This window comes from Ceratotherium simum, chromosome 7 (genome assembly GCF_057802395.1).
Source record: "Ceratotherium simum simum isolate JZ-2026a chromosome 7, ASM5780239v1, whole genome shotgun sequence".
Taxonomy (NCBI): domain Eukaryota; kingdom Metazoa; phylum Chordata; class Mammalia; order Perissodactyla; family Rhinocerotidae; genus Ceratotherium; species Ceratotherium simum.
Window position 1 is genome coordinate 35,052,247 of NC_141906.1, and position 22,748 is coordinate 35,074,994.

The window sequence follows — 22,748 nt, forward strand, 5'->3', positions numbered from 1 at the left end:
TGGTTCAGGTGAGTGATGTGGAGGTAAAAGGGGAATCACGTTCCCACTGCCTATGTGCCAGGCAGTGTCGGAAGTCCTCCCACAGAAGAGATCAGACCAGTACTCACAACAGCCCTGCCACCAGCTACCGTCACCATCCCATCTCAGATAAGGAGCCACGTTCCTTGAGATCAGCTCTCATTGTCCCCAACTGTCCTTAAGTTGCCTGCTTATAAGAAGCTCTTCCCACTCTAGCTGCTCAGAGAAAGGAAAGATTACAGGAAACAAGGAGGAATTAATGTTTCCTGGAGCATCTGGAAGTTGGGAAGTGACTTTGACTTTCTGAGCCTCGGTGTCTTTTCCTGTAAAATAGGAAGAGTTATATTAACCAAAAAGAGTTGTGTGGAATTGGTTACATAAAGAATGTAAAACATTGAGCATTATGCCGAACCATGTACAAAAGGTGCTCAGTCTCAGCCAGCAGTCCCCTCTCCTTCTTCTTCATCTGCTGCCTTTGTCCAGCCTCTAGGAGCTGCCCGCCTCTGGCCTCCTGCCTCCTTCCAGCACCAACTCAGCAACCTTAGTCAGGCACTGGATCTGGTCCCAGTCTACTTGGCTGAGGCCTGCTGCGCACTGTGCACTTATTATTCCAGGCACCCTGTGATTTGCTTTTCTAGTGAGTTAATTGCAAAATCCGTATGGAGTGGAGAGAAAACATCAACCCAAGCTTGCCATGAAAAGCAAGGGAACAGAGGAAGCTCTCTGTCTCAGTCAGCGCAGCCTGGAGAGGCAGAGAGGGAGGAAGATGCTGCTGCGCTTCGTGTACAGAGGCCAAATCTGCCAAGCTCAGCGGGAGGCGCGCAGCGTTCAGGGCCTAGTTATTCCCACTTTGTTTTTCCTCTCATCCCTTTAGACAAAAATCTAAGTTTTAGAAACCCACTATGGGGGTACAGTGTGGGTTATTAAATCTCATTGTGCATAAGCAGCACCTGGGAAGTTTATTTAAAATGCAGATTCCCAAGCCTCTCTCTCCTGAGTTTCATCCAATAAGTCGGGGATGGGGCCCCAGAATTTACACCTTGTGTGTTCCCCATGCAGGTAACATGCAAGCCACAGTTGAGAAACAATAATGCAAAGGAAAGGTCGGTGGTCTGGAGTCAGAAGAACTTAAGAGTGGTCCTTGGTTCCCCCTCTTACCAGCTATGTGTCCTTGGGCAAACCACTTCATCTCTCTGGCCTCAGTTTTCTTCTCTCTAAAGTAGGAATGGGAGGACCTACCTCACAGAACCGTTGAGAGAATAAGGAAACAGATACTCAAAGCCCTGAACACGACTCTTGGCACATGGGCGGCATTCAAAAAATCAGAGAAACTATTTGTTTCTCTTTCCTGGAGAAGGTCCTCTTTAAAACTGGCCTGAGGCATCTTTGCTTCTGAATGTTAATATGTTTCTGTATCTGTTTACAATCTATAACTTCCAAAGAGGGGCCTTTGGGGGAAGCCAGCTCTTGTTTTGAAAGCACTTTGAAGATGAAAAGGTGTCAAATCCTCCAGAGACTTGGTTGGTGGAAGTTAAAACAAATGTTTATTTTAATTTGATGAACTATAATTTATTAAAAGCTTTTGGAAAATGGAAGTACTATTTATGTTCCCACAAGGGATCCAACAGTTTTGAATAGTCTGTAGTTAATTCATTCGTCTGTTCAAGAAACATTTACCGAGCACCTGGGTGCCTGGCTAGATAAACAAGCGCCAGCCCTCCAGGGACTCAGGGTCTGAACAATGACAGCATCTTGGTAGGAACCACGATGGGGGCCGCGGAAACCCGGAGAGCAGCGACTTCCCTCAGCCTAAGGAACTGGGTCTCAGGAAGCTGATCAGCAGGAAATGACTCCATCTTGAAAGCACTGAGATTGGAACACAATTTAAAAAGCAATTCTGGTACCAATAGATGTGTCATTTGAGATCCCTGGAGGAAAGAGCTATTCTTGGCAGAGGTTACCCCCACACCTTTAATTTCTTAGACACTCCGGAGGGGAAGACAGACTGTCTCCTAAGCTTCAGGCCCTACCATCCAAGTGTTTCACTGACATCTTGATTTGGAGGTTCCACAGGCACTTCAGACGCAACAACATCTAACATTCAACTTATTATCTTTCTCCATAAACACGCTCCAGCATTTCCTCACTGCATGCACACAATTATCCCAATCAAAAATGGGGTCAGAAAACTTGTATCCATTTCCTCTCCCACAGCCCACTTTATTTAGTCACCAAATTTTATCATTTCTTCTACCTAAGTGCCTCTCAAATCTGTCCCATGACCACAACTCTGATTTTGGGTGCCACCATCTGTCTCTCATTCTCCTCGAGCAAGTGGAAGCCAGGGTGATCTTTCCAAAACACAGAGAGGGTGGATCACATCCCTCTTAGGTAAAGTCCTTCAATGGCTTTCCCTCCCTTAAAGAATAAGGTTCAAACATCTACAGATGCTGCCCAAGGCCCCGCTTATCTAGATTCGCCTGTTGCCACACAAGCGACCCCCAATACACTTCAGCAGCCACACAGTATATGCACATATGAGCATGCCATGGCATTTCCTGGCTAAATTGACAGCCCCTCCCCCCTCCCCCCTGGAAGATTCCAGTGAACGGCTCTCTCCTCTCAGATCTCGCATCACAATTCCTTTCTCTCTCTCCAACCCACTCTTGCTTTCCCTCAGCTGTTAGGTCTATTTACTTGTCTCTTCCACTGGATGGAAACATCTCAAGAGCAGGTATTCAATTGTGTTCATACCCCAGCCCTTTTGATGCTAAGTTGTGTAGAGGCTTCTGGTGCTTACCAATCTGGTTCTCTTCTGATTCTGGGCACATGGGAGGAGCACACTTCCCTGCTCCTCTGCAGTTAGATGGGGCCATATGACTAAGTAATGCCTATGGGCTGTGAGAAGCAGCCAAAAAGGCCATTTGTAGATAGTGCAGATACAAGATGATGGAGTATCTATCAGCCTGGGTCCTTGAGAGACTGTTTGGAGAAACCCTTGTCCCCACACCCCTGAAGCATGTTGAGTACCTAACATGAGAAATAAACTCTGTTAAGCCACTGAGATATTAGGCTTGTTTGTTACTGCAACATAAATTAACCTATAGTGAGTACTACAGAAATCTTATTTCTGTCTATAACCAACTAAAACAGGGCCTGGAAATATCAGGTTCTCCATAAGCATTTGATGAATGAATGAATCCAGGAATGGATGAATGAACAAAGAAGCCTAGGAAAAAGAACATGACTTCTAGAGTCAAAAGAAAATAGCCTGTAATAATCACCCCCATGTCTTTCTTTCCCCCACACCAGTGCTCTACTTTCTCTCCATTTGTTTCCAGAGGCAAGATTTAGCATTTGGATTCCTTTCTCTGGAGTGTCTCTGTACTGAGACCAACCAAAACTACATGCAGATCCCAGCTTATGCCTCAGTGTCTGGAGGAAGGGCACTGGTGACATATTTTTGCCAGTTTTCCACCAATCCATAATCCTACTGTCTTTGAACTTCATACTTCCAGGGTTACACTTAAACCTGTCCCTAAATATGAGGATTCCTAAGTTCCCTGAACCAAAGGCTCCTAATTCTAACACCCCTCCCCTCTACACACACACCCCAATCAAGTTAAAGAATGGCCTCATTAGAACAAATATCTTTCTACATGTGGGGAAAATATTCAGTAATTATCCTTAAGTCTTTCAACACAGTTAAGCACAAAAGCAAAGGCTGTGAGATTTGGATTGATTCTACATATTTTCAAAAATAAACACAAACATAAAGGATGTCATTCCAAAGTAACAGGTTCCTGAAATTACTGCTTAGCAAGAAAGTCAGGGCACTAATACAAACATCTAGCAGGGAGCAACTAGTTCATCAGATCAGAAGGATCAGCGTGCTGGCAGTGCTGAGGATGGGGTGGGCAGGGGCCTGGGAGGCAGGGGGCCTGGGAGGCAGGGGGCCTGGGAAGGAGAGATGGCAGCGCCCTCAGCCAAAGGAGGTGGTGGAGAAATTGTCCCTGGCAATGTCTGGTTTGCCATCCACATGGGTTCGTCAGTCTCTAGCTGTGTTAAAGTTAGCTTGTGAGTGCCAGGCCTGAAACTTAAGAACATATTGGAAACAGGATGGGCTTGCAGCAGATAGACCTAGGTTCATACCCTATTCCACCACTGAGGAGCTCTGTGACTTTGCGCAAGTCCTCTGCCTTTGTGATTCTTAGTTTGCTCATGTATAAAGCAGGGGCAAATATAGCAATCTCCCAGTGTTTTGAGAATTACACAAATTGCTGTGTTAAAACAGAAAGCTTCTATCTGCAGTGTGTCTGTCTGCATTCCCTAATCCCAAACGCTTCATATCCCCGGACCCCGATCCTACAGATGCACTCAATAAGTGTGTGCTGAAGGAATGGATGAATAAAGTGCTCTAGGTTGGTTGTTTTTTTTTTTTAAATATATATGTTTTATTATAGAAAAATATACATAACATAAAATTTACCATTTTAACCATTTTAAAGTATACAATTCGGTGGCATTTTGTACATTCCCAATGTGGTGCAACCATTCCTACTATCTATTCTAGAACATTTTCATCACCCCCCCCAAAAAAAAACCTCGTACCCATTAAGCAGTTACTCCCTTTTCCACCTCTTGTCAGGCATGTGCAAGGCTGTGAAAGAGGCTGTGGTCAAGGAACCCTTGAGTTGGAACCAGAATCAACAAGGAATGGTGAGAGATGAGGCCAATGATGTCAGAAAGGGTGGGATTGCGGGAGAGGTCTTGATGCACAGAAACTTGGACTTGAGTCCATGAATCAATGAATGGTGACTCAGCTCTCTTTTCTTCTGCCTAGTGCATCGTGGGTTTGCTTTTAGAAGGAGGGGGCGTGGGAGATATGCACACCTCCCCCCATACTGATAAATCTACAGTGGGTAGGCCCTGGCCTGGCTGCCAATGGAGCTCCAGCTGCAGAGAAGCCTGACTCAGAGGCAGGCAGCCATGGACGGTTAATGAGTGATTTATTGGTGCTGCCGCAGAAGCAGCTTCCTGGGACCTGTTTCTAATTAACAACCACTAACTGGATAATACCTCTTTTTTTTTTTTTTTTAAGTGAAAAAAGGCCCCCAAAGCCTTTCTTTCTCATCTTAATGGGAGGAAAGACTTCACCTTTGCCTGCTGTCTGAGTCTACAATACAACAGGTATGTGGTGGAAATCCCCACCCATTCCCTTACTCGTGCACAGACCCATACAAACACACCCTAACATATAGTCAAACCCATGCACTCCTGTTCATGTGTTCCCCAGCCCGTGTCACACATTTATTCCTGCTCTAACATGACGACACTGATGTCTTGCAATCACACTCATACACTGTAGTGTATAGCTGTACTTTACACTTGAATCATACATACGAGTGCATGCCACACCCCCCCCACTCAAATCAGCATGCTTAGCTACGTACTTGCACACAGCCGCACACACATATTCTCACACACTCACACCTCCTGTTGTTACAGGCAAGGCCATGGGGTACCCACATGGTCTCAGGCAAGAATCTTCTCTGTGGTATCCACATCTCCAGTGAAGGGGCTCACTCACTTAAAAGATGCCTAAGATTTGGTGCTCTGACCCAGCTCGCTTGGCTGTGAGGTGGTGTGTGCCAGGGGGAGGAATGTTGTTCATTGCCACATGGCGTTGTCCCTAGATGACTCTGTCTTCACATGGCTGTCTTCTTAGAAGGATACCAGTCATATTGAGGTAGGGGCCATCCTACTCTATGTTGGAGGAATCCAGCTGTAAGCCAAGGAATGCTAGTGCTTGCCAGCAACCCATCAGCAACTTGGAAGATGCAAGGAGGGATTCCCATACAGGTTTCAGAGGGAACATGGCCCGTAGATACCCTAATTTTGGACTTCTAGCTCTAGAACTGGGAGGCATTAAATATCTGTTGTTTTAAGGTACCCAGTTTGTGGTATATGGTTCCAGCAGCCCTAGGACACTAACACAGCATCCAATAAGTATCAGTTCCATCCTCCTGCCTGCTCTTTCTGGGCCTCAGTCTAGTACACCGCAACACGGGCCGATCATTCATCAGGATGCCCTGAGAACACACTCTAAGTGAGACATACTTACAGCATTTCATGTGCTAGATCCTGATTATACTAAGATAGATAAATAAACCATGGCTGTGCCTGGAGCTACATAGATCTGTGAAAAGGTTTCTAGATAAATACAAAATGGACCACTGAAAGAAAAATAATGCCTCCGGCCAAGGGACCAACTTAAACAGGTCTTTGAATTTCCCCTCCAAACCCATTAAACTATGCTGAACTTCTGAAGAGGATGGCAAGATTAACCATCACTCACACTTAAAAGTTTCACCCCAGCTTTTGAGCTGTAGATATTGAGTTTCATTAAGACATTGTCGTGGTGGAATACAAAGTTAATCAATAATGAGTAGCTCCTTTTCGTATTAATTAGCCAACTGTGCAGGAATAAAAAATAGAGCCAGCTCACCGTCCCTCTCTGGGGATGCCAGGGTGGGCTCGCCCTGCTGCTATGACAGCAGCTCCCTGCAGCCACCACACTCTGCCAGCGCCTGGGCTCTGTGGCCCATGACATTTCTGTGGTCCTGAAAACGCTCTGTGAACACACTTTGGATTTGTCACAGAGCTGTCATGCTCTTTGGACTAATGCCAGTCTCAACCACAGCTTGGCAAGCCATCTCTTTCAGTGCCCGTATGTCCCCACATGTCACAGAGGCCCGGGGCGGTGGGGAAAGCACAAGTTTGGAGTCAGGCAGATCCGTGTTTGAACTCAGCCTCTACCGCTTATTAGATGGGTGGCCTTGGGGAAGTTGCAGTTTCTATTTCTTTGTCTGCAAAAAATTAAAATACCAATCTTGCAGAGATATTAAGAGGATGAAATGAGATTATGTATTCAAAGAGGCTCCTATGGTACCTGACCTATAATAAATATTCAGGTAAATAACTTTTATTACTTATTGAGTACATATTATTAAGCAAGTAATATTTAACAGTACTTAATTAATATAATAGTACTTATTATTAAATAACTAATTTTCCTTACTATTTTCCCAGGACGCTGAGATTTATCATGGGCACAGGTCACTGAAGGCCCTTGAATCAAGCTGTCATCATGGTCCAGTGAGTCTGTTCCTCTGTCTTTTGGTTTGGGATGAGAAAGAGAAAAGCAGTCCCTCACAGCCGGGACCTGGCCTGGCAGTCACAGCTGGGTGCTGGCTTTCTCCCGGTGAGTATAAACAGTTTCACACACCAACTTCAGACAGGCAGCTGTGACCATAATGGATCAAGACAAAGGCAAGGCCATTCTGCAATCATGTCTGAACTCAGACAAAAACAGAACATTGTCCAAACCACAAAATGACCAAACTTCCCCCTATCCCGGCCAATATGAGTGACTGCTGCTGCTCTTCCAATTACAACTTTACCCTCTCTTCATTCTTCCTGCCTTCTCCATAAGATTTATGAAGACACCCAGGCACAGAATTACCCGTGCTTCCTGACAGCATCCAATCCAGAGCAAAGCTCCACTTCCTTGAACCCACCCCCAAATCACCTAACACAAGGCCAAATGCGGTCCATCTTTTCTAACACACTTTACTGAGACACCCAGTGACTCCCCATGGTGTGGTTCTCCCTCCTGGCAAAGAGCCAATAAACCCAACTCTGTTCAACTATGGGTGAGGTCCTGGTAGTCTCTGGCTGGAAGGCATTAAAGGGATTTTGATGTTGCCTGCCCTAGCAGAGGGGCTGATTTCAGGTACAGGGGATCTGGGACTTTTCCGCACCTGACCACCAGGTAAAGCTTCCTCCCCTAGCCTATTTTATGTATCAAACAGTCTGAACCCACAGCCTCCAAGCTGCTGCTTCTGCCATTGGAACTCCTGAAAACTGTTCCAGGATTGGTAGGGCTGAGAGGCCATCGTGGTGGACATTCCTCTTCCTGTGGTCTTGTCCCAGTTCTCCCTGGATGGGTGCTCAAAACTGCAGGGGGTCTTAGGAGTCAGTTTATTCAGTTGCCTAAGCAGGGCCAGATTTCTTCTGCTGGTTCCCTCACTGCTGGCCACCCAGGGTAATTCACAGCACTCATATAACACTGCCTAGGGATGTGTCTGTCTTCTCTACACCCTGAGCCCCTGGGGCCAGAGACCATGCCTGCCTCACCTCAGCATTCTGGCGGCACTAGCACAGTGCCTGGCACATATTGCTGAATGGATGCACGCATGTACACAGCACCTCCTCAGTCATTTAGCCTCACAACTTCCCACCCCCCCCAACCCCCAATTCATCAATACCACTGTCGACCAAGTAGCACTGTCCCACTGTGAGATCATTTAAATGTATTTCTCCTTTTCCTGAGTAAGATCCATCATTTCATTTTTTTCTTCTCTTTCACTACCAGCACTAGTAGTGAGCTTTCTTTATCAAGCAATTTCTTACAGAGAAAGTTTATAATCACTTTATAAGAGTTACCACATGAAAGACGAAGAGTAGAGAAAGGACTACAGAGCTGACCTGAGAAGCTGACACTGGGTGGTCTGCTGGTGTAACTCTCTATTTAAAAAGGAAGGGAGGGGCCGGCCCCGTGGCTTAGCGGTTAAGTGCGCGTGCTCTGCTACTGGCGACCCGGGTTCGGATCCCGGGCGCTCACCGACGCACCGCTTCTCCGGCCATGCTGAGGCCGCGTCCCACATACAGCAACTAGAAGGATGTGCAGCTGTGACATACAACTATCTACTGGGGCTTTGGGGGAAAAATAAATAAATAAAATTATTAAAAAAAAAAAAAAAAAGGAAGGGAGTACGAGAGGCTCTGTGCAGAAAAGTGTCAACATAGCAGGCCTGAGACTGCCATCCTTAGAAAAGTCTGCTTGTGAGGTTGGCTCTTGGCTGGCAGCTGGGATCTTGGCTGGTAAACAGTTCCTTACCTGATATAACACTGTCCCTAAATGGTAAGAGTGGCTCACTGTGCCTAGACTGTATGTAGAAATTACAAGGTTTAAGCTACATACCTGTTTTCCTTCTGAGAGTCTGGAATTTTGGCACGTGTTAGGCAGAGGGTGCCTATGTGACCAGCCCCTGATAAAATCTTTGGGCACGGGGTCTCTCTTGAGCTGGTTTGTTTTGTACCCTTTTGCTATAATAAATCTTAGCCATGAGTCCCACTATGTGCTGAGCTGAGCCCACTGTCAGGGTTCAAAGTCAGGGTGCGTGCTTGATGCCCTGGACTGGGGAGATGATGTGATAGTTTATGATATGTCAGGTATTGAAGGGTATTGTGAGCTGTTACACACTCCCCAAATGTGAATCGTAATGGCCAAGTGCCAGAGTAGACTCTTGAAGAGCTTATTAAATCTAGCTGAGGAAAAAAATGACACGATATTTTCTCCAAATAAAATGCATCTTTTAGTACTACTAACTCTAGTGCTGAGGTAATAAACTACTGAAAGTTGCGGATGCAGGTAGAAAGAAGGGTAAATTCTTTGGGCTTAAGCAGTTTCTCTCTTTATGTTCCTGAGTGAGGCTGCAGAGCGGGAGAGATGCCCGGAGGTGCCTCACTTCTCATGCGCTAACTTCTGACTTAGCCCACTTGGTTCCTATTTGAAGAGGCTTCCTCTGCATTTTCACAGCCCACTTCACACCCACAATGGCTCTTCTCTCCTCCCTCTTCCATCCTTACAAGCAGCTGGAATGGCAAACAATTTCCCTTTGTTTATACCACACTTCGAACCTGGTTTGTTCCATACGATTTTTTCCTTCTTGGAGGCACATTCAGAAGAGCAATTTGTTTTGTAGTTAAGACCCTACAAAGCTAAGCACAGCAAACTGATTTAGGAGCCAGGCTGTTGAGTGGTAGTGGAAAGAAAAGTCCTCTTCAGTGTTTGGAACAGAAAGGGTTTGGCTGTTGATTTGTAGGGAAGTTTCTAGAACAGATAGCCTGGGCTGAGATCCTTCTCACAGAGCAGGCTGGGAGAAACCGGCCTGAGGAAAATCAGATCTGCTGCAGTCTTTTCACACTTGGCCTTGGTAACTGGGGAGTCATCTTTGGTGGAAAGAGCCAGGCTCACCAGCTGCCGGATAAGTTATAAACAACGGTGCGTGGTGTGGCGGTCAGAGGGGACCCGGGATTGAATCCCATCTCTGTCACTGTCATGCAGTGTGACCTCAGAGAACTTCCCAACAACGATGAGACTGGCATCAACCTCAAAGGCGGTCGGAAATGTTAAACAAAATGTGAAAACACTTTGTAAATCACAAAGCTCTGTACAATTAATAACAACAGCAGCACACACTTGTACAGCACGCCCTAAGTGCTGGGCACTATTCGAAGTGCTTTAACTCTCTGAGCTCATTTAATTCTTACAACCACACTATGGGGTAGACAGTAGAATTATCCCCATTTTACAGGTGAAGAAACTGAGGCATGGAGAGATTAAGAAACCTGCCTTGTGTAACACAAGGTGACACAATTAGTAAGTGGAAGAGCTGGGGTTCCAACCCAGCCAGTCTGGCTCCACAGTCTGTGCTTATAAGTGTGAGTTACTAAGTGTTTTCTTGGAGGGGCTGGTTTGGTATATTGGCACCTTTTTAACCCACAAAGGCATGTATTCACCCACATAGTTTTGCATTCCTGTCTCTGTGAGGCAATGTGGCCAGGGTTAAGAGCATTGGATTTAGATTAGCCCTGTGTTAGGGATCAGCTTTGTGACTTCCTAGTTGGAAAGTTACTTAAGTTTTTGGGGCCTGTCTTCGTCTGCTTGGGCTGCTGTAAGAAAATACCACACACTGTGGCTTACACAACAGAAATTTATTTTCCTGCAGTTCTAGAGAGTGCCAGCATGGTTGGGTTCTGGTGAGGGCTCTCTTCCTGGCTTGCAGAGGGCCGCCTTCTCCCTGTGTGCTCACATGGATTTTCCTCAGTGTGTGCGTGCAGAGAGAGAGTGCAATCTCTCTCTCCTCCTCTTCTCATAAGGGCGCTAAGTCCACCATGAGGGCTCCATCCTCATGACCTCATCCAAATCTAATTACCTCCCATAGGCCCCATTTCCAAGTAACATCATATTAGGCATCAGAGCTTCAACATATGAACTTAGGGAAGGACACAATTCAGTCCATAGTGGGGCCCCAATTTCATCATTCATAAAATTGGAAAAACAAACTCTATCTTATAGGCTAATGATGATAATTCAGTGAAAAAAAATCCATGCACACTGTCTGGCTCATTGTAAATGCATAATAAATAGAAAGCATTATTCTTGTGATAATTGCCAGGTACAGCTCATAAGCAAAAGGAAACAGAGGAAGGGGCAGGATGAGAGAAGCAGTTAACAGTGGTATTGATCACAGCTTATGAACCTTTTCAGATTCTCTTGGGGTGACCACCTGCTGACCCTCAGCCAAGTGGTCCACCTCAGCTGCCACTGTGGTGGTCACCTCTCCTTGGGCCCATGGAATTCTGCCCAGGGCCCATCAAATGCTTGTCCTTCCTTCCACCCACAGAGTGCTCTGGAGGCATGATTTCTCTGTACAGCATGCCTGGGAACCTCCTGAGGAGGTGCAACGGCTGAGAGGCCAGGCATGTCTCTTTGCAGCTTGTTGTGAAGTGCTGGCCAGCATGATAATAGATCTCCTTTCTTTGCTTCTCATTTGTCTTTGCCTCACTGCACTTTTCTCTCCCTCACTCCCCTGAGCTCTTCCCCAAATAAAGCATTAGCACTTAATACTTGCCTCAAGCTCTGTTTTCTAGGAAACCCAGACTAAGTCAAGTTTATCAGTATAAGCAGGCAGGAATTATATATACAAGCAAACTCTTTACAAACAAATTCTGATAATTAGTTGGGTACCCTCTGAAGGATCTTTAAAGTCAAAATTTAGCAGAGGCAGGAATTGAAATTATTGATAATTCTGGTTCATGGTTAATTATCATGGGCAAATGCATTATGAATGTAGGTTCCAGCCAGACCTGCAGCCTCACTCTGTTGAACTGCTTTCAATTCAAAGCTAAAGGCTATTCCAGTCTTCTCAAGGTCAAGGCCACCCCAGATGTCTGTCCTCACCTGAATCAGGGAAGCTATTTGCCATCGTTTCTCTCTCTCTGTTCAAAACTTTTCTATGGGGCCGACCCCGTGGCTTAGCGGTTAAGTGCGTGCACTCCGCTGCTGGCGGCCCAGGTTCGGATCCCGGGCGCGCACGGACGCACCGCTTCTCTGGCCATGCTGAAGCCACGTCCCACATGCAGCAACTAGAAGGATGTGCAGCTGTGACATACAACTATCTACTGGGGCTTTGGAGGAAAAAAAATAAATAAATAAAAATTAAAAAAAACAAAAAACAAAAAACATTTCTATGATTCCTTATCACCTTCCTTATCAGGAGAAAGGCTGAACTCCTGTGCCAACAATTCAGAACCATCCTCCACCGTGATGCCTGGCTTTCGTCTTTGGCCTCATCTCCTCTTAACCCCCACAGCCTCGGCCCTAACAAACCTCTTGCTGTTTCCTAAACAGTCCACACAGGTGGGAGTCAGACCCCAGTCCTCTGACTGCTAGTTTAATGCTCTTTTTCTTCACCACTGCTGCTCCCCACCATCAGAGGAAGGCAGGCCTGTCACTTTGGGGGAAGTGTCTTGTCTTCTCTAAGACCTCTTTCCTAAAAAGATATTGCCTTGCGTGGGGTTTGCCCTGAGCCTGGTTCCAGGGATCCCAGGGATAATCACTGCCACCCTCCCCACACTTGCTTCATTTATCAAACCCAGATGAACTCCCAGGAGTGCTTCCTCATACTTTGCTCCACATGGTGCCCTCCAGCACAAAGTCAAAGGAAGGCAAGTCATTTCTGTATTGTGGTCAATCTGCCTGGGTTGATTAGTGCGAAATTAAATTTGTGGTGAGGATCCATGCATTAGGGGAAGCCAAATTTCACTTGACATGCTAGTTGCTTGTTGTGCCCGTGTATATTTGCCCTGGGTGCCTCTCCAGCTGCCTTTGTCCTGAGTGGAGAGATTCAACTGGTTACATGAACCTAGCTGATGAATCCTCCAGCCCCCTGTATCCTCCTAAGTGAGCTCTTCCTGCTTGGGGGTGCTTTTCCTGCTGTCCCCACAGCCTGTAGCTGTCCTAGGGCTTATTAGTCACCCCAGTGGCCATTTACATAGGAGGGAGTGAGGGGAGAGGGAGAGATGGCCAGGTTCTACAAACCAGGGATTCCAGCTCTGTTATCATACAAGCCATGTGACCTTGGGCAAGCAAGTCCATCTGATCTCAGAGCCCAGCTTCTTTCCACTGAATCAGGAGCCCCAGCCCAGATAAACACTCATTCTCTGTAAGGAGGCCATAGTTATACTAGGCCAAGAGCTTTTGGACAAGGCTATGACATCATGAATCATGGAAACTTCAAGCTGAGGGGTCCTTGAAGGAAGGGAATTAACACTCACAAGGTCTTGCTATGTGCCAGGTGCTGTCTTTTAAGATTATTTTTCTTTTTTACTGAACTCCATAGTAAGAAATACATTGTACATGATAACCTAGTACAGGTGTCGTGTGTGAAGTATAACTAAAATAAAAATTCACAAAATAGAACTTACCTTCCCGTGTGCTCTCTACTCTATTCTGCTCCTCTCTATTCTGTCTGTTATTATTATTTTCAATGACGGTGCTGAGCCACAGCATTTATTTCTTGATCAGTTACGACCCACAGTCTGGAAAACATAGTTGTGGTCCTTCCAGGTACACACTCGCCTTTCATGCTCATTCCAACTTCAGGAAGTGGGCATATATTCAACCCCACATTGCAGATGAAGAAACTGAGGCTCAGTGAGATTCAGTCATTTGCACAAAATCACTCAATTCCTGAGTGGCTGAGCTGGGATTCTGAGTTTGACTCCACAGCCCATTCTCCTTCCAAGTTATCTTGCTGCCCAAGAGTCCAATGACCCCATTTGGCTGATGGGGAAACTAATGCCCAGAGAGGAGAAGTGACTTGCTCAAGGTCACACTGGGGCTGGTGACAGAGCCTACAACTGAAACCAGATTCATCCCTGGACTCCACACACCCAGCACTGGAAGTAGTGTCCTCCGGGCAGGAAGCTCTTTTCCCAGCATGGGTTATTCCCTTTCTTCCCTGAAGTCATCCTGGGTTAGATGAAGTTGAAACAGGTCAACAGCCACTCACCTTGGACAAAGCTTTGCTTGCTGATGGGAAAAAAACGTCTCACAAATGTCTTTTGGTGGGAAGTTTGTCACTGTGCACATCGTTGCTTCCACTGGAAATGAAAGTCATGTTGGCTCAAATTGAAAGTAAAACTCTGGTTTGCTGTACCTCTTGCCACACACAGCGGGGCCTAACCTAGTTTCAAGAATGCAATCTATCTTAATTTAGCATAGCTTTGAACCTCCCTGTCTTTCTTTTCCCCCTCCCTGTTCAGAAGCCTGGTGCTCTTGTGTTAGTATAGACTGCCCACTAGGGAGAGCAACAGAGCTTGCCAGTGGGGTGTGGATTTGGGGTGCATTTAAACTGGGCCAGGACTTCTTAAAGTCCTCTTACGTAGAACTCACAAGAACAACAATGTTAGTGGCAGTCAGACACCAGCTTCCAGATCACAGGCAATTCTAGCAGAGGTGGTGCTGTGGAGAGGAGGCCCCAGGTCAAACTTCACCAAGGCAGTTTGAGGCAACTGAGCAGAAGGAAGGACTGGAATTAAGGCCAAAAGGAGGCCAAGATCATAACAAAAAAAGACGGTGCCAAGAGTCTCCTGTGGGAGGCATGGCAAGGCTGGGAGTGGGAGTTGGGCAGCAAGGTCAGGAACCGAGATGACCAGCAGCAGGATGGAACACGGTATGAGGAAAGCACAAAGGGTGGGCTTCATGACCAAGGCTGTGGACTATGAGAAAGAGTGTGGGATGTGGCATGGGACAGGCCAGTGGCTAAAGGACCCTGCAACTGGGCTGAAGCTGCTGTGAGGCCAGGAGAAGGATCAGACGTGAGCCCCCTCCCCTTAGAGTACCTGGGAGCCCATTTGGGTCACAGAACCAGAGAGTACTGAGCTCTTCCTCACTGCTAATGAGGCCCTGGGATGGAGGAGGGAAGAGGTAGCTCATTCCCTTCACAGGTACAGATGCCACCCTCACTGCCTCCATGCCTCTTTCTGGCCTGAGCCCCCATCCTCTCTCCTGGATTACTGCAATAGCTTCCTACTTTGACATAGCCCACTGCAGTCTACACTCAACACAGCTTCCAGAATGGTCCTGTCCAAGTATTAGTCAGACCCTGTCGCTCCTCAGCTCAGAATCTTTCCTTGCAGTGGACTGCATGCACCCTTACCCCACACCATCTCTTTGACCTCTTCCCCTACTGCAGCCACAGTGGCCTCTTTGCTGCTTTTCAAACAAACCAGGCACGCTCCGGCCTCAAGGCCCCGGTACCTGTCCTTCCTTCTGCCAGGATCGCTTTTCCTCCAGACATCCTCTTAACTGGCTCCCTTGCCTACTGCAAGGCTTTGCTCCAAAGTCACCTTCTCAGTGAAGCCTTCTCTGGCCACTATATTTAGAACTGCAACCCCCCTCCCACCCTGGCATTTCCTACCCCTTTGTCCACGACACTTCTCATCTTGAAACGTCCCATATAATTTAGTTTTTATACTTGTTTATCATCAGTCTCCCCATTAGAACATAATCTCCATGAGAGTGGGCAGTTCTATCTGTTTTGATCATTGCTGGAACCCCAATACCTAAAGCAGTACCTGCTACATGGTAGGTGCCCAACAATAGTTGTAAAATGATTGATGTCCAGCCAGCTCTCCAACCTTCCCTTCCAGCACACTCTGCCCCCATATTCCCAGTTACACACCTATGTTCCAGCCCATGGGACATACCTCATATTTGTCCATCTCCATGCCTTTGTCCACACAGAATCCCCTTTCCTCCCACTCTTTATCTGTTAAAGTCCTTTCCATCCCTCAAAGCCCAGGGTCCAGAGCTTCTTCCATAAAACCTTCTCAGATACCTTCTGGTTGGAATTTTTCTCTTAAACCTCGATAATCCCTACTTTAAATGTCTTTTCTCTAGCATGTCATAATTTGAGAGTGGCCTGGTATGATCTCTAGGTCCTGATCAGTTCTAACAAGTTATGGATTCAATTTCTTTTCTAGAAGTTTCTAACATCGACAAAGAAGTTTGTGTTCTGGATACAGCTAGAAGCATCTCCTAGGTTGTATACATTGTATGCATTGAGCTAATAAAAACAGGTTTCTATAAAACAGAACAAACTGTAGAGTGCAGTGGTCAAGAAAGATAATGAGCACTGGAGTGAGGCAGATCTGAATTCAAACCCTGGCTCTGCCATTTACTAGCTGTGCAACCTTCAGCAAGTCAGCTAACCTCTCTGAATCTCAGTTTCCTTGGATAGAAAATGGGGAAACGTTAAGAATCAATGGGCTTGTTGTCACTAAGATCCCTCCTAGCTCCCAGAGTTTCAGATGCTCTGACTCTACTAGGCCCTTCCCAATCCTTTTTGGAACTGGGGGGCTTTACAGCCTTCGTTACATGAATAGCTTTGCCCAGCAGGAGACTCATACCCTGTAAATATCAACCTCCTCCACATTTCTGGGAGGGGATGTGTGCTACTCACAAGGCAGAAGAGTGGTCAAATGTGGGGGGGTCCAATCCCTACCCCAGCTGAGGGAGCCTGGCTTCCCATCCTAGAAGATGGAGCCTTGTGTCCAATGGCTGGGTAGCTGCAGTACTCTGGCCACTTAGGGAATTAATGATAGATATAGATTTTTAAAACCAAGTCTCATGAGTATGGGGCAAGGGAGGGTAGAGGATAAATTGAGTTAAATTGGTAATGAGCTTCTTTTTCACTGTGCTTTGGAGATGCTCACCTAATCTACTGACTGAATAAGCAATTTGCCTGCCTAATTAGGTTAACCAATAATTTCCCTTTTTTTTTTTTTTTTTTTTAAAGATTTTATTTATTTATTTTTCCCCCCAAAGCCCCAGTAGATAGTTGTGTGTCATAGCTGCACATCCTTCTAGTTGCTGTATGTGGGACGCGGCCTCAGCATGGCCGGAGAAGCAGCGCGTCGGTGCGAGCCCGGGATCCGAACCCAGGTCGCCAGCAGTGGAGCGCGCTCACTTAACCACCAAGCCACGGGGCCGGCCCTTCCCTTTTGACACCCGGGCTGCTTGATAATTTGGGGGTAACTGTGATTCTGTTTCATTGTTTCTTTTCTAAATGAATTTCTCAACTTGCTGCTGGGATTAAAGCAGGGAGTCAATTCTGACTATTCCCCAGACCCATCATGCCTCTTCATGCCTCCAAGCCTTGGTTGTGCAGTTGCCTCTCCTGGGAATGCCTCTCTCTGATCTCTTATGCTCACTGAAATCCTACGTGGCCTCCTAGCCCAGGTGCATAACGTGAGTGCAATGAAGGAACCAGCCATTGCACCTTCAGGGCAAAACAAATGGCTCCTTTTACTGTCATCCCACAGCTCTTTAAAAAATTAATATTACTAGCTGGCATACATTAAAGACCGACACAGACCAGACGTTTCACACGTGTTGTAGTTCAGGCTCCCAGTAATACTTCAACGAAGGAAGATGATATGCTGTTTTTGTGTTTTTTTTTTTTATTATTGTGGTAAAACATATATAATCTTCTTAACCATTTTTTAGTGTACAATTCAGTTGCATCAAGTGCATTCACATTATGGTGCAACCATCACCACTATCCATCTCTAGAATTTTTTCATCAACCCAAATTGAAAATCTGCACCCATGAAACAGGAACTCCCCATGCCTCCCTTCCCCAGGCCCTGGTAACCACGGGCATGTTATTTCAGAAATGAGGAAACTGAGGCTGAGGGAGGTGAGGTGAGGTTTCAGAGCTGGGACACGGCCTGGCCAGGATTTGAGGCCAGGTATCCTCACTCGACTCTGAAGCCACTGTTCTTTCTCTGCAACACTGCCTACTCCACCTCCACTACAGACAGGGCCACAAAGGTGTCACATCTCCGCCTCCTTGGCTCTTCATCTAGATTCTCCATTCTAGAATAATGCCTGGCACACTGAAGGAGCTCGCTGTAGTTATAGAACAAATTACAGAATGAGTCTACTAAAGAGACACCTCAACCTGACCCCAGTGGTTGGGAGTGGAACTCAAACTGTACCCTTTGCTTTCTAAAAAACATTTATGGAATGCCAACTGTGTGCCTGGCATGGCGCCAGCTCCTGCTGGCCCCACTCTGCAGGAGAGGCCCGAGGGCTGGCTCTGCCTGACGGCCCTGAGGAGAAAGATTTGTGTTTACATTACCCAGTCAATTCTGTATTTATTTTGGATATTAAGCAGTGACATAAAAGCTGCTGACATTAACCTTCAGGGGCAGAAATTGGCTTTAATGGACCCCATAAAAGTGATTATTGATGGCAGCTGCATGCAGCATCACCGTGACCTCAGCAAAAGCCTCCGCCGCTATCAATACTGTTGACAATTACTATTGACTAATGCAAGGCTGGCCGTGGAGGCAGAGTCGATGTTCCTGTGGCTGCAAGTTGCTGGAGGTGATGCTTTGTGTTTCCCATCTGGTAAGGATCTCTGAGAACTTCATCGCACATTTCTGGTGGCCTCGAGTAAGAGTTTAATACCCTCACTGACTGAAATGGAAGCAGGCAAAGGGCTCAGACTGTAGGATCAGAGAGACCTGAGTTCAGATCCGAGCTTTGCCGACCTGCTGACTTACCAGCTGTGTTATCTCTGGCACATCAGTTAACTTTTTTGGAGCCTCCGTTTTCCCATCTGGGAAATGGGAATGCCATGGCGTTGTCGTGAGGATTAAAGGCAATCACACATGTGCGGTGGCTTGACACACGGTTGGCCCTCAGTATGGTTTCTCTCCACTCCTGAAAAGTGGCTACACCATGATGTGCAGGCTGACACGTCCAGTGGAATTGAGCCTTGTTCTGATGGTAAGATCTAAGTTCTCATCAAAGAAGAAGGAAAGAGCTGGGGTCAGGGGGATGAAAGCAAGAGGAAGAGAGGAGTGCAGGGGAGAAAGACGGGAGAGTGGGACAGTCAGGAGGAAGAGAGAGAGAGAGCTGGAAAAGAATCAAGACTCCTGTGTAGGGCCTAGCTCCAGCTCAACTGGACACACAGCCCCGTGCACCCTTTGCCTCTCTGAACCTCAATCCTCAGCTGTAAGTTGAGGAGATGATGTGAACAAGAACAAGAGTGCTGTCAACCTCAACAGTGGATAAAAGGCAGCCATCCCTATGTCTCATCCATTGTCGTAAGAGTCACTGTCTTTATTTAGATCCGGATATCACAAAGCCTTTAATGTAACTTCCCAACTGAGAACAAGTGGACAAGTGCGTGGACACCAATGGGGTGTCTGGGTTTGGGGAGACCAGGGCTGGAAGGGATGCAGAGGCCAGGGGCTCCTTGTAAGATTCACCTGCCCATCTCTTTTGCCTGCTCGTCTTCCCTAGTGAGGCCAGCATGGGAATGGATGACCAGAAGGAGAGGGTGGCATGGCCCGGGGCAGCAGGCAGCCATCTCCCCGTCCCTGTTATCAAAGGCTGAAGCTTTTCAGGCTTGTCGACTATGTCATTATCACCCAACAGAGGCTTAATTCAGCAGTAATTCGGCTCTCAGGGAATGTACAATAATGTGGGCGGCATGCAACTCACTCTGTCATGGCTTTATGGAAAAATGATCATTTGCCACCATGGGAAGAAGCCTTCAAAAGAACAAAGAATTCAAGTATTTTAATGTAGAGGAAATTCACTATCTCTAGGGCTACAAGAGTAAAGATTTTATGGTAATACAGGCCTGAGTTCAAATCCCATCTAGCTAGCTGTGTAACCTATGCAGGTTTCTTAACCTCTCTGGGCTGCGGTTTCCTTATTTTGTGCAGTGGGGATAATAAAACGTACCTCAAAGGGTTGGAGGGGGAGTAAATGAGATCCTATAACTACAGCCCTTAGCACTGTGCTTGGGGTCTGATAATCAGCAGCAGCTATTAACTATTAATGTTGTTATCATTATCATCTTCCTCTTGTATACCTTCATCTTTATGTAAACACTTAGAATCACAGACTCCTAGATCTAGAAGGGACTGAGGTCATCCAGCTCACTTATTCCCGAAAAGTGTTCATTAGAACAATGGTCTGATCAAAGGCTGAGAATAAATGGTTCTGTGGTCAGATCAATTGGTGAATGCTAAGATATCTCCTTGTAATTTATCCATTAGCATGCACTTAACACAATCAAGGCTCTGAGAAGGCCTGCAGTAAAGAATCTGGCTTAAACTTGTTTAACCCAGTGTTTCCTTCATTATTTGACTACAGTGCACAACCTCCCCACCCCCAATCTAAGAACTATTAACATTCTCAGAGCACAGAAAATGCTGATTTCTTTTAAACTACTTATTTTATAGATGAGGAAACTGAGGTCCAGAGAAAGGATCTAACGTATCCAATGCCACACCCTGGGTCAGTGATGGAACTCAGGCTCCCTGCCTCCTAATCAGACACCGTTCTCGTTCTCTCTGTACAGGCCTCACACCACAGATGGGTGCTCTGGTTTAGTGCATGGTGGGGGCCGGGAGAGGAGGGGCTGCTGGCTCAGCTTTGACTTAGGTAGGAAGGTGGATGAGGGAGTGTGGATGTCTCCCACTACACAGAGGGGGATCTCCCTCAGGTGCCCATGTCATTGGCCCCCTCACAGGGCTGGTTGGGGGTCAGGGGAGGGTGACCCTGCCAAGCCAGTACCCAGGATCTGCTGCTCCCCCGCCCCTCAGACAGGTACACAGGGTCCCCAGGAAAACCTCCGAGATCTCTGGGCGGGGTGGCGGAATGGACATTTGGAACTCTGCTGCATTTGACACTTGAAGGAGATAAATTTCCCCACATGATCCTGACCTTACCTGGTCTCTTGCCTGATCCCAAATCTGGGATTAGGGCCTGCATAACCAAGCTGGAGCATCCTCTTCTGAGACTGACCTGCCTAAGCCTTCACCTCTGACCTGGTCCCCACCCTGGTCCCCCGGAATCCTGGGCAGAAATCACTAGGATCCTGCATTTGGAGCTGGAAACCAGTAGGGGCACCAGCACCTGGCTTGGCTCTTCCAGTTCTCCTTCAGTCTGCCCTCTCCACACCTCCCTCTAGTGTGGAAGCGCTGGCAGACCCTCTCAGTGGACTTTTGAGAAACAAAAGCCCTCCTCCAGGCACAGGGGCTGTTCTTGGCCTCTGCCACTCTCCCTAAGTCTTCGCTGCCAGACTCCAGCAGGAGCCTCCTGCTGACCTGGGTTCCCAAAGCTGCCCAGAGACTGGAGGGGCACAAATCACCAGAGAAAGGGAGATTCCCCCTAGCTCACCACAGAGCTGCATCTAACTCAGAGATCTGCCAACAAGGTCCCGAGAGTCAGGAGGAAAATGCTGAAACCAGGCTCCCTTCCCTCCACCATAAAAAGGAGGCGTGTGAACCAGCTGTCATCATTCTCCCACAGCATCTCTCCGGCCTTGGAAGAAGGAGCTGCAGAGATGAGAGTGGAATAGAATCCAGAGCCAGCACTTTCCCAAATCTGCAGATGAGATCATGGGAAAACTGGAGCAAAACCTAAAGTTTTAAGTTACCCCGACGTGACAGTTTTTGTTTAGAAGCTATCCTCTGATCAGCCTAAGATACTGGGGTGGGGCAGCACTTGTGGCGACTGCCCAGGACTGCTGAGTGCCTGGAGGCTGGAGGCTGCACGAGCAGGACTCACTCAGGCTGGACCAGCACAGCTGATGTGACGGAGGACAAGTGGCGGGGGACCGGTTACCACTGCTCCCTGATCCCTCTGCACCCCTGCACATAGGCACCTTGTAAGCAATAACCTCGCCCCCTAGGTGTCCCCCTAATCTGGAAGGAAAGAGCAGCGACCCAATCTCTGGCATGTCACCAATGGGTAGGTATTTCATGTCATTGTGCAAGAGGTTCTGACTTTTGACCACTGAGAGCAAAGCAATTTTTCACCAACTTCACCAGAGCCCCAAGCGGTGGAGCAGAAAATCAATACTGTAATTAAAACCCCCTGCCCGGCAACCCAGGTGCCTGGCACAGGCCAAGCGGGCCACTCACCGGTCTCAGTGTTCTCGTGCTCGGTGTCGGTGAGCGTGAGGTTGGAGTTGGCCCGGCTGGACAGGCAGGAGCTGCGCCCCGACCGTGTGCTCCGGCCCCAGAGCCGCACGGGGTGCTCAGGGGACAGCACGGTGTCTGCCTCCACTTCGGCATCAGAGCTGGCCCCCAGTGAGTAGCCGCAGTGGGGGAGGCCAATGTCTGTCCGGTACAGGGTCCCGTGAGGCGGCGTCACCTCCCCTAGCCCCAGCTCACGCAGGGTGAAGTTAGCTCCTGGGAGGAAATGCAAGTGAACTTGGTTAGGGTGCTGAGGAGGGGTCTCCCCACCATAAGCCTGGCCCCTTTCCCCAGGATTCACTGTTGGCCTTTAGCTTGCAGTGGTGTTTCATGCCCATGCCTTTCCTCTGCCTGGCTGGCTCCTTGCGCCCCTTCCCCATCAGCCCAAATCCTCTACATCCTTTAAGGAAGGCCAAACTCAAATGGCACCTCCTCTGTGAAGTCTCCCCTAACCCTACACGCCGTGCAGAAGTCATTGCTTCTTCCTCCCAGCTCCCTCTGAGAGTCCTTGGCCCCAGTGGTGCTGC

General features: G+C 47.5%; 1 protein-coding gene across 1 annotated transcript in view; it reads right to left on the reverse strand.

Annotated features, from left to right (window-relative positions):
* The window catches only part of TENM4 (teneurin transmembrane protein 4), a 404,318-nt gene that overhangs the window by 352,528 nt on the left and 29,042 nt on the right, over positions 1-22,748 (reverse strand). The window contains exon 3 of the mRNA XM_014790360.2: positions 22,168-22,437. Within this exon, the coding sequence (XP_014645846.2) occupies positions 22,168-22,437 (270 nt within the window). The remainder of the gene's footprint in view (positions 1-22,167; positions 22,438-22,748) is intronic.